Genomic DNA, 12585 nt, shown 5'->3' on the forward strand with positions numbered 1-12585 from the left:
CAACCGCCTATCCACCCCCTATTCATCCATTGACCCACCCACCCATCCACCCTCCATATATCTATCCATCCATCCATCCATTTGTTCATCCATCCACCAACCCATCTGTCATTGCCTGAATACCTACAATGTGCTATGCTAGGCCATTCATTATAGGCACCTCCATCAAGAACCACACGAACTCAAGAAGTAGGTTAGAGTGATGAGTTCGAGAAACATGAAAGGGATGTGCAATGAGTATATATGGTGACAGCGCCCCCACTAGGTGTTGAGGGTAGGGAGGGAGGAAACGGGGTGTGGAAGCCCTTACCCAGCTGGTGGACTGGCTGTGCTTGCCCTGTGAGAAGAAAGGACAGAGAGGAGACGTGCTCAGAGAGGATAAGACTGGCATGGCACGGGTAAGGGAATGAGGGGTTGGCATGGGTAAGGGAGTGAGGATGTGGCACGGGTAAGGGAGTGAGGGTGTGGCACGGGTAAAGGAGTGAGGCCATGGCACAGGTAAGGGAGTGAGGGGTTGGCATGGGTAAGGGAGTGAGGGCGGCTCTCAGTAAGGCTCAGGGTAGGAACACGGCCTAAGTTGCGGTAACACTGAAAGATACAAGGAGTAAGTCAGGGCTGTCAGGGAGAGACAGGGTTGAAGCAGGTTGGGCATGGCTTTGGACTTACCTGGGCGCCAGGCCTCCAGGGGTACTGGGAGGCTCCAGGGTCCATCCCCAGCAGCAGTGTAGGCTGCCACGCACACTGTCAGATTGGACACAGACCCGTCCCCCTGCAGCTCCAGGGTCACCTCTTGCCTTAGCCCTATGTCCATTAGCACCTAGGAGGTCCAGAAGTGGCATCAGGGTAGAACCTCACCCCCCAGCTGTTAAGCCTTCACTCTTGGGCTCGACACCCCATCTCTTTCTCAAAGCCCTCTCCCCATCCTCCAACTCCTCATCCTTCCTCGTCCTCCCCTTCATCTCTCATCCTCATCCTTTAACCTGTATCCCTCCACCCCCTTCTAGCTTCTCTTTCCATCCTCTCTCCCTACGTCAGGGTATTGCTAGCCCTGATAGAAGTGCCTTTGTGCAAATCAGGAAAAGGTACCCCTTCCCCAAGGTGCTATACAACTATCTGCTGAAAAATCGTTATAGTGAATATGAGTCTGCTGAAATGCTTTTGCAGTGGTTCAAAAACAGCCATTCCCCATGCCCTCCCTTAGACCCCCTTATTCTCCCCAGAATGTGAATGTGAACCTTCCCTGAATGTGCCCCCTAGGGATAGAGCAATTGTGTACTACCCAACCTTCACAACCATCCATGTCTGCCCTGATATCTTCTCCTCCCTCCTTCCCAAGCCACTCCACTCCAATCCCACCAGCAGCACCCACCTCTGGGGTGTCCTGGCCTTGATACGCCAGCCGGTACCCTAACAGGGTACCCTGCAGGGGCGCCCGGGGCTCCTGCCAATGCACGAAGGCCTGGCTCCCATTCCGCGTGGCACTAATGTTCTCAGGGGGGCCCAGGGGCACTGGAGGACAGGGAAGAGGGGAAGCTGGCACCCCCGCCTCTTCCTGACCCCCTCCCCTGTTCCCAGGAAGTGGGTGCAGGGTGCCAAGGGCACACACGTGGGCAACTCGTGCAGGCCTCCTATGAGCGGAAGCACAGGGGAAAGAAGGGCTGGGAAAGAGGCCAGCGGGCAGTGCTGCTGAGGGGTCAGAGACTGGATGGGAAGGAGATTGAGGCCATGAGGGGTAAAGGAGTGAAAGGGGACAATGGGGGTGGCACTGATGTAAGCAAGGTCCAGTGGGGCAGTGGTGACATGTCCCTCCGCAGCCCTTCTTACCTCCCTCCGGCGTCTCCACAGGAAGCCAGTGGGTCCAGGATGAGGGGCCCTGGCTGCTGGTGCATGCCACGCGGATGTGATAAGGGGTGTGAGGATGGAGGCTGCCCAGCCGAAGCTGATGGGGGGGCACGGATGCTTGCAAGGTGAGGGGCTCCTCTGGCGGGTCTGGTTCTCCCGCCTGGATGCCCATCCCATTGTCTGACAGCACAGCCTGAGGAGAGGCAAGGGTGTGAGGACAGGACAACCAAGCAATCACACGAGATGGTCACACAGCTCCCAGTGGTGGTGGCCTGGTGTGACTACACAACTTTGCACGGGTGTGTGTGTGTGTTGCAGTGCCTTGCTAGGATAACACGGGCACCTGGATTTGCAAAGCAAGGAGATCATTTGGCTGTATACAATGTGGTTCTGTCACCACTTCCAAAAGCCACCTCTAGCAAGACTCTTCCCTCTCTGAGCCTCAGTTTTTTCCTTGGGCACATGGGGCCTTAGAGGATCAAATGCCTTACAAGATTGTTTAAAGATTAAGTGTAGTTATGCCCAAAGGATGCTACAGTGCATGGCGGGTGGTCAGCACCAATAATAATAGTGTGATGACAATAATAATGCAAATAAACTGGGCACGGTGGCTCCCGCCTGTAATCCCAGCACTTTGGGAGGCCGAGGTGGGCAATCACTTGAGGTTAGGAGTTCGAGACCAGCCTGGCCAACATGGTGAAACCCTATCTCTTCCAAAGATATAAAAAATTAGCCGGGTGTGGTGGCGCTCGCCTGTAATCTCAGCTACTCGGGAGGCTGAGATAGGAGAAACACTTGAACCTGGGAGGCAGAGGTTACAATGAGCTAAGATCACACCACTGCACTCCATCCTGGGTAACAGAGCAAGACTCTGTCTCAAATCATAATAATAATAAAATAATAGCACAATACTGTGAGACCCCATTTATATGACATTATACTACAGGCAAAAGCAATGTTCTAGAAGCAGAAGGGTGGCCATCTCTGGGGCCTGAGGGAGTCTTCTTGGGGACTGGAAGGGTCTGTGTCTTGATCTGGATGGTGGTTACGTGGCGAATATGTGTGTTAAACAATCTCAAAGGTGTCCAATCTTTTGACTTTCTTGGACCATAGTGGAAGAAGAATCGTCTTGGGCCACACATAAAATACACTAACACTAACGACAGCTGATAGTTAAAAAAAAATCACAAACAAATCTCATAATGTTTTAAGAAAGTTTACGAACTTGTGTTGGGCCGCATTCAAAGCCATCCTGGGCCACATGTGTTAGACGAGCTTGATCTAGAGGTACACTGAAGATTATGCATGTGGTACATCTCATTTCTTTTTCTTTTTCTTTTTTCTTTTTTTCCTTTTTTTTGGAGACGGAGTCTTGCTCTGTCGCCCAGGCTAGAGTGCAGTGGTGAGACCTTAGCTCACTGCAACCTCCGTCTCCTAGGTTCAAGCAATTCTCCTGCCTCAGCCTCCCAAGTAGTGGGGACTACGCGCACCACCACGCCCGATTAATTGCTGTATTTTCAGTAGAGACAGGGTTTCACCATGTTAGTCAGGCTGGTCTCAAACTCTTGACCTCAGGCAATCCGCCCGCCTCAGCCTCTCAAAGTGCTGGGATTACAGGTGTGAGCCACCGTGCCCAGCCTATGAGTCTCTTTTCATCACCTGAGCTGGAGTGCAGTGGTGTGATTTCGGCTCACTGCAATCTCCACCTCCCAGGTTCAGGCAATTCTCATGCCTCGGCCTCCCAAGTAGATGGGATTATAGGCGTGAGCCACCACGCTTGACTATTTTTTTTTTTTTTTTTTTTTTTTTTTTTTTTTTTTTTTTTTTTTAGACGGAGTCTTGCTCTGTCACTCAGGTTGGAGTGCAGTGGTGCAATCTCGGCTCACTGCAACCTCCGCCTCCTGGGCTCAAGCAATTCTTCTGCTTCAGCCTCTCGAGTAGCTGGGGCTACAGTCATGCGCCACCATGTCTGGCTAACTTTTTTGAGTTTTAGTAGAGACGAGGTTTCATCATGTTGGTCAGGCTGGTCTCGAACTCCTGACCTCAAGTGATCCGCCCACCTCGGCCTCCCAAAGTGCTGGGATTACAGGTTCACACCTGTAAATCACACCTGTAAAAGCCACCACACCCGGCTTTTTTTGTATTCTGTGTAGAGAAAGGCTTTCACCATGTTGCCCAGGCTGGTCTCAAACTTCTGACCTCAGGTAATCCACCCGCCTTGGCCTCCCAAAGTCCTGGGATTACAGGCGTGAGCCACCACGCCTGGCCATGTTATATATTATCTTAATAAAAAAAGAAAAACACGTCCAACATGTACTGAGTGCCATTCTTAGCCCTTGACAAATCTGAATTCATCTGGCCCTCACATCCACCCTGCTGTCCTGTGGTAAGCGTTATGCTTATTCCCACTGTACAGATGACAACACTGAGGCCCAGAGAGACGGAATCACTTGTTCAAGGTCATCAGTTTGTCACTGATGAAGCTGGGACCTAAACCCCATCCTGTCCCCAGAGTCATTGCTCTATTGGTGGTAAGAATATCAGTAATGGTAACAATACCTCTTGTCTATGCACAGAGGCAGTTTAGCCTAGTGCTGAGGAGCACAGATGCTGGATCCGGGGCTCAAATCCAGGCTCCACCATTCCCTAGCTGTATGCCTCAGTCTTCTCATCTGTAAAATGGGATGACTGTGGCTCCCTACCTCACGGGGTTAACTGAATTGGGGCATATAAGCATTTAGAAGACTGCTTGTGCATACTGAGTGTCATTTATTATTTTATTTATTTATTTATTTGAGATGGAGTTTCGCTCTTGCTGCCCAGGCTGGAGTGCAATGGCGTGATCTTGGCTCACCACAACCTCTGCCTCCCAGGTTCAAGTGATTCTCCTGCCTCAATCTCCTGAGTAGCTAGGATTACAGGCATGCGCCACCATGCCCAGCTAATTCTGCATTTTTAGTAGAGACAGGGTTTCTCCATGTTGGTTAGGCTGGTCTCAAACTCCCAACCTCAGGTGATCTGCCCGCCTCAGCCTCCCAAAGTGCTGGGATTATAGGCATGAGCCACCGTGCCCGGCCTGTCACTTATTATTTTATGTGTGTTTCCTGGCAACAAGTGTCAAGCTCTGCATAGTGGCACTTGTCCCCATACCTATTCCGCCCCAGGAATGGCACACTCAGGGTGGAGGGGGCCACCGCTGGTGTACACATCCGTATAGCCCTGCCACATGGAGCCACAAAACCCCCATAACCACACAACTCACAGCCACACACCTCAGGAATGCTGCAGCCAAGGGCTTCCCCTTCACCCTGGAGACCCCAGCCATACAGCCACACAGTATGTCAGGAAGGAGTTTACGGCCACAGGGTGTGGGCTCTAAAGCCAGATTCCTTGGATCTAAGTCCTGCATTGGATGCTGTTTGCTGTGTGACCTAGAGTGAGTGTCTTAACTTCTCTGAGTCTCAGTTTCCGTCTCTGGAAAATGGACATCACAGTTCTTACTTGTCAGGGTGTAAGGTTTAATGACATGATGCATATAAACTGCTTTGCATGTTATAATTATCAACAGCTAACACTTGTTTTCTTTCTGTTTTTTTTTTTTTTTTTTTTTTTTGGCAGGGTCTCACTCTGTCACACAAGCTGGAGTGCAGTGGTGCAATGACAGCCCCACCTAATTTTTTCATTATTTGGAGAGATGGGCTTTCACCATGTTGGCCAGGCAGGTCTCAAACTCCTGGGCTCAAGCGATCCACCTGCCTCGGCCTCCCAAAGGTCTAGTATTACAGGTGTGAGCCACGGCACCCTGACTAGCAAACATTTCTTGAGTGCCAAATATGTACCAAGCTCCCTGTCAAGCACATTACTGGATGAACTCATTGACTTCGCACTACCACCCTATGGGGTCAATTTCTTTTCTCATCCCCATTTTACAGACAAGGAAGCCAAGGCCCAGAGACGTTCAGCAACTTGCCCAAAGTCACACAGCCCCCATGGCGGGAGACGACACCACCATGAGACCTGGGGAGAAGTGGGGGCAGATGGTGGGTACGAGGAGCGGGTGAGGCTGTCATCATGCCTGCTCTCTGACCTGCAGTGACAGACAGGAAGAGGAACCTCTACCAGGACAGAGGGGAGATGGGTACAGACAGTTGGTCTCCCCATGCCTGCTCCCACTTCTCTTTTCCCTGGGACGGCTGTGACCCTCCCACTGGAACTCTTCGGCCCTAGCCCATGTGCAGCAGGAAGTGAGACCTGGAGAGGGAAGAGGACACACTTCTGCTTTCCTGGGGACACTTGGTGGATGTGGGTAGGAGTGCAGCTTATGCCTGACCTGGCATTTGAGGTCTCCCAAATCCGGCTGGCCTCTGGGATTGAATCTCAGCTTCGGCTTTCTAGCCCCGGGGAGGGGAAGAGGATGGGAGGAACAGAGGCCCAGAGAGGGGGCCCCTCTCTGGGCCTCAGTTTCTCACCTTGAAAAAGGGAAGATTAATAGCCACTATTTTTTTTTTTTCTGTCTGAGACAGAGTCTCACTCTGTCACCCAGGCTGGAGAGCAGAGGTTCAATCATGCCTCACTGCAGCCTTGACTGCCAGGCTAAGGTGACTGTCCCACTTCAGCCTCCCGAGTAGCTGGGACTACAGGTGCCTGCCACCACACTCAGCTAATTTTTTTGAATTTTTTGTACAGACCTGCCTCAGCCCCCCGAAGTGCTGGGATTACAGGTATGACCTATCATGCCCAGCCAGTAGCCACTATGTTCTAGGTTTAAAATGACAAGCAGATGGGGTTGTGCTCAGGGCATGCACGTATAAGACAATTCCCGTTTAATCAAGCACTGACTCTAAACATTTTCTCAGGGCCCGGCACGGTGGCTCACGCCTGTAATCCCAGCACTTTGGGAGGCCGAGGTGGGCGTATCACTTGACATCAAGAGTTCAAGACCAGCCTGACCAACATGGCGAAACCCTGTCTCTACTAAAAATACAAAAATTAGCTGGGCGTGGTGGTGGGCACCTGTAACACCAGCTACTCAGGAGGCTGAGGCAAGAGAATTGCTTGAACCCAGGAGGCGGAGGTTGCAATAAGCCATGATCATGCCACAGCACTCCAGTCTGGGTGACAGAGCGAGACTCTGTCTCAAAAAAAAAGAAAAGAAAAAACAAAAAACAGTTTCTAAGGAGGTTAGGAGCAATGACATGGGTTTGATGTGACCTTGGACAAGCTGGTTAACCGCTCTGAGCCTTAGTTTCTTCATCTGGAAAATGGGTGTATCCATAGATCCTCCTTCACAAACACATAAGCAGGTGTGCGTTAATGTAAGACCCGGTGCACAGCGGACACTCAGCAGAAGTTGGTCATTCTTCATTACTGTCATCTGCTATCATAGGCACTGTCCACCCCCCATCTCCAACTTTCTAATCTCAGAGAACTTCAGACCAGAATTAGGCCTTATATTTATAGATCCGTGAGTTTTGTTTTGGTTTTGGTTTTGGTTTTCTTCTTTCTTTCTTCTTTTTTTTTTTTCTTGAGATGGAAGTTTGCTCTTGTTACCCAAGCTGGAGTGCAATGGCGTGATCTCAGCTCACTGCAACCTCTGCCTCCCGAGTTCAAGCGATTCTCCTCCCTCTGCCTCCTGAGTAGCTGGGATTACAGGTGTGTGCCACCACACCTGGCTAATTTTTTGTATTTTTAGTAGAAATGGGGTTTTACCATGTTAGCCAGGCTGGTCTCGAACTCCTGACCTCAGGTGATCCACCGGCCTTGGCCTCCCAAAGTGCTGGGGTTACAGGTGAAAGCCACCACACCTGGCCTGGTTTTGGTTTTCTTACTCTAGGAGCAACTTGAGGGCAGAGGCTGGGTCTAGCTCATCTGGGTTGTAGTATAACCTTCTAGCAAATATTCCCTACTCTATGTGTGGTCCTGTGCTGGGCAAGAATGAGGAGCCAGTGGTGACTGGGACAGCTCCAGCCCTGCCCTGTCAGAGCTCACATTCCAGTAGGGGACAGACCCATCCCCAGACAGTGGCCACACAGAGTGGCCAGGGCTGGGATGAGAGAAGTGGAGGGTTCTGGGTACCCCGTGGTGACAGAAATGGCTCCAGACCCTGCTGTCTCAGGGCTCCCACTCTGGCTAGAGTTAATATCACTAATATTGAAAATAATTAAGACAGCTGATCATTTTCATTTTGTTAAATTTGGTTTTTTTGTTTGTTTGTTTGTTTGTTTTGAGACAGAGTCTTGCTCTGTCACTCAGGCCGGAGAGGAGTGGCACGATCTTGGCTCACTGCAACCTCCTCTCACTGCAACCTCCGCCTCCCAGGTTCAAGCAATTCTCCTGCCTCAGCCTCCCCAGTAGCTGGGACTACAAGTGCATGCCACCAGGCCCAGTTAATTTTTGTATTTTTAGTAGAGATGTGGTTTCATTATGTTGGCCAGACTGGTCTCAAACTCCTGACCTCAAGTGATCCGCCCACCTCAGCCTCCCAAAGTGCTGGGATTACAGGCGTGAGCCACTGCGCCTGGCCAATTTTGTTAAATTTGTTTCCTATGTTCTATAAACCATTTTAAGTTGGTAATTTGCATTCACTCATTGAATTTTCACACTAAGCATACCAGGTAGGCACTACCATTACGTCCATTTTGTAGACAAGAGAGCTGAGCCCCAGAGAGATTAAGCCACCTACCCGAGGTCACACAGCCAGAAGGTGGTGGAGCTAGGATTCGAACCCAGGACATCTGGTTTAACCCCCCGCCCCAGGCTCTACTGCTTCTCAACAGTGGCCGAGAAGTGGTGGGTTCCCAGGGAGAGGATGGGGGTTGTGGATGTGGGTGGAAGGAGGCCTGAGACTGAAATGAACCAAGTCTGGGAGTCTCACCTGCAAGGTACAGTGGGTCAGGGGGTAGATGCCGCTCAGGCCTGGAGTCCAAGCCACCTCCAGCTCCGTGGGTTGGCGGGAGACCAGGTGGAGGTTACGGGGCTGCTGGGGGAGCACTGTGGACAAACAGGAGAGATTGACCCTGGGGAGCCTTTGCTCAAAGCTCCCTACCCTGCTCTCTGCCCCCGCTCTGATCCCAGAGCCAAACCCCACCCTCTGACGCCCAACTCCCCACCTCCCAACTCTGTCACCTGTGATGGTGGCTGTGCGGGATGTGGTGACCCCCTTGGCGTTATGGGCTTCGCAGGAGAAAGAGGATGTCTTGTTCAGCCCTAGGGAGTCATATGAGGGAAGGGCCCAGTATCAGAGAGGGGCAGGAAGGGCTCCCGGGCCACGCCGGGCCACTCCTACCATGGCCTGCCTGACCAGGGTCAGTGCAGCCCACACAGGCACTTGCCTGAAGGGAGAGTTAGCAGAGTTGAGGGCAATGAGTTAGGAACACAGCCTCCATCCCCAAACACAAGGACGGCTTGGTTTCAGCCCTAGCCTCCCGCCACCCAGACACACACAGCCACACACAGGCACACACACTCTCTCACACACACATTCTTACACCCCAGAGAGAGAGACACACTCATACACACACACAGACACACATACTCACACAGAAACACACAAAGACACACACAGCCACACACAGGCACAGGCACACACTCATACACACATACACAGACACACACAAAGACACACAACCACACACAGTCACAGGCACACACACTCTAACACCCCAGATAGAGACACACACTCATACACACACATAGACACATATGCTCACACAGACACACACACACAGCCACACACAGGCGCATACACACACACACACACACATTCTTACACCCCAGAGAGCGACACATATTCATACACACACATGTTCACACAGACTCACACACAGCCACACACAGGCACACACACACACATTCTTACACCCCAGAGACACATACTCATACACACACATATAAACACACATGCTCACACACAGACACAGACACAGAAACAGACACAGCCACACACACACACTCTGTCTCACACACACAGATTCGTACACCTAGATACTCACATACTCATATACACATATATAGACACACACAGAAACACACATGCTCATATATGGACATAGACACATATATACATACTCACACATAGACACACAAAAGCATACACAGACACACACACACAAGGAGACACACAAACATGCACACACTCACATGCACAAACACAGGCACCCTCACTAACTCACAAGGACACACGTATGGACACACACACCTGCTAGACACACTTAAGGAAACCACCCCATGGCTGTACATCAATGGAGACATGTCTGTTCATCTCTAAGCTCGCCTCCTGCCAATCCCTCTCCCGCTCTCCCTGTCACACGCTCTTCTCCGGCCACACTGGCCTCCAGTGTCTCTGGAACGCATACATGAAGCATGTTTCTACCCCGAGAACTGTGCACTGTTCCCTCTGCTCAAAACAGTCTTCCACAAATGTCCACATGACTCGCACCCTCTTCTTTCGTTTTTGTTCCTCAACAACACCTCTCAGTCCGCTAGGCCTGGCCACCCTGTTAATATTGGAGCTTGGCCAGGCATAGTGACTCATGACTGTAATCCTAGCACTTTGGGAGGCCGAGTCGGGAGGATCGCTTGAGGCCAGGAGTTAGAGACCAGCCTGGGCAACGTGGTGAGACCCCATCTCTACAAAAAAGAGAAAAATTAGCTGGGTGTGGTGGTGCACACCTGTAGTCCCAGCTACTCGGGAGGCTGAGGTGGGAAGACTACCTGTGCCCGGGGAGGTGGAGGCTGCAGTGAGCTGTGATCACACCACTGCACTCCAACCTGGGTGACAGAGTGAGACTCTGTCTCAAAAAAATTAAAAATAAAGAAATGAAATATAAAGGCTGGGCATGGTGGCTCATGCCTGTAATCCCAGCCTTGGGAGGCCGAGGTGGGTGGATCACCTGAGGTCAGAAGTTCGAGACCAGCCTTGCCAACATAGTGAAACCTCGTCTCTACTAAAAATACAAAAAATTAGCTGGGCATAGTGGCAGGGCCCTGTAATCCCAGCTACTCAGGAGGCTGAGGCAGAAGAATCGCTTGAACCCGGGAGGCAGAGGCTGCATTGAGCTGAGATCATGCCATTGCACTCCAGCCTGGGCAACAAGAGCGAAACTCTGTCTCAAAAAAAAAAAAAAAAAAAAAAAAGAAAAGAAAAGAAAAGAAAAAGAAAGAAAGAAAAAATAAAATAAAATTGGAGCTAATTGGAGTTTCCTCTCCAAATGTATCCCCTTCCCACTTTACTTTTCCTCTTTGGTTCTTCTCATCACCCAACATACTTCACCTGTTACCCAGGTACCTTGTCCATTGTCAGTTTCCCCCACTAGAATGTCAGCTCCAGGAGGGCAGGGGTTGTGTCTGTTTCATCCCCTGCTGTGTCAGGATGAAACAGGATGTCAAATGCTTGTTGAATGAGTGAGTGAAATTGTGTTCAGCTGTGTACTTATGAGCATTCCTGGGCATAGGTGTAGAAATATGAGCATGTGTAATTCCATAGGGGAGTTCACGTATTGTGTCTTGACTGTTTTTTTCTTTTTCTTTTTGAGAGTCTTGCTCTGTTGCCCAGGCTAGAGTGCAGTGGCATGATCTTGGCTCACTGCAACCTCTGCCTCCTGGGTTCAAGAGATTCTCCAGCCTCAGCCTTCTGAGTAGCTGGGATTACAGGAGCGCGCCACCACGCCCGGCTGATTTTTGTAATTTTTAGTAGAGATAGCGTTTCACCATGTTGGCCAGGCTGGTCTCGAACTCCTGACCTCAAGTGATCTGCCCACCTCAGCCTCCCAAAGTGCTGGGATCACAGGCGTGAGCCACCGTGCCTGGCCTTGAGTAACTGTTTTTGAGTGAAGGTGGATTGCCTTCCCTCCCTAATGTGGTGGTGTTGGTGTTGGTATGACCAGCGTGCACACACAGAAGCACGTACAAGTACAGAGGCAAACACAAGAGACACAGACCTGCAAGCACACAGAGATACCCAACACACACCGCTATACAACATATATCAGTCCCCCTTTATCCGAGGTTTCACTTTTTGAGGTTTCAGTTACTCTTGGTCGAAAAATATTTCAATGGAAAATTCCAGATATAACTCGTAAGTTTTAAATTGCATGCCGTTCTGAGTACTGTGGTGAAACCTCATGTCATCCCACTCTGGTTGGCCTGGAACGTGAATCCCCCCTTTGTCCAGCATCTCAGTGCTGTATCGGATACCTGTCTGTGAGTCACTTAGCTATAAGATCGACTCTCCTGGTACTGCAGTGCTGGTGTTCAAGAAACTCTTATTTATCTAAATAATGGCCTGGCCGGGTGCTATGGCTCACGTCTGTAATCCCAGCACTTTGGGAGGCCGAGGCGGGTGGATCACTTGAGATTAGGAGTTTAAGGCAAGCCTGGGCAACATAGTGAAACCCCCGTCTCTACTAAAAATACAAAAAAACAGCCGGGCATGGTGGCGCGCACCTGTAATCCCAGCTACTCGGGAGGCTGAGGCACGATAATTGCTAGAACCCAGGCTGCAGAGGTTGCAGTGAGCCAAGGTCGCCACACTGCACTCCAGCCTGGGCGACGGAGAGAGACTGTCTAAAAAAAAAAAAAAAAAAAGGCCCCAGGGTGCAAAATAGTGATGGCTGCAATTCGGATAGGCCAAAGAGAAGCCTTAAAGTGCTTCCTTTTAAGTGAAAAGGTGAAAATTCTCCACTTAGAAAAAGATAATCATATATATATGTACTGAGGTTGCTAAGATCTATAGTAAGAAAACTA

At 50.6% G+C, this 12585-nt stretch overlaps 1 protein-coding gene across 3 annotated transcripts in view; it reads right to left on the reverse strand.

Annotated features, from left to right (window-relative positions):
• The window catches only part of AXL (AXL receptor tyrosine kinase), a 43511-nt gene that overhangs the window by 22604 nt on the left and 8322 nt on the right, over positions 1-12585 (reverse strand). For 2 of the 3 annotated variants that reach the window (XM_055249950.2, XM_055249914.2), the window contains exons 5-10: positions 8968-9048; positions 8717-8832; positions 1825-2035; positions 1370-1509; positions 667-817; positions 311-337 (exon numbers count right to left, since the gene is read on the reverse strand). In XM_055249950.2, the coding sequence (XP_055105925.1) occupies positions 311-337; positions 667-817; positions 1370-1509; positions 1825-2035; positions 8717-8832; positions 8968-9048 (726 nt within the window). The remainder of the gene's footprint in view (positions 1-310; positions 338-666; positions 818-1369; positions 1510-1824; positions 2036-8716; positions 8833-8967; positions 9049-12585) is intronic. The other variant, XM_055249951.2, reaches the window with a different exon arrangement.

This window comes from Symphalangus syndactylus, chromosome 17, assembly GCF_028878055.3.
Source record: "Symphalangus syndactylus isolate Jambi chromosome 17, NHGRI_mSymSyn1-v2.1_pri, whole genome shotgun sequence".
Classification (NCBI taxonomy): domain Eukaryota; kingdom Metazoa; phylum Chordata; class Mammalia; order Primates; family Hylobatidae; genus Symphalangus; species Symphalangus syndactylus.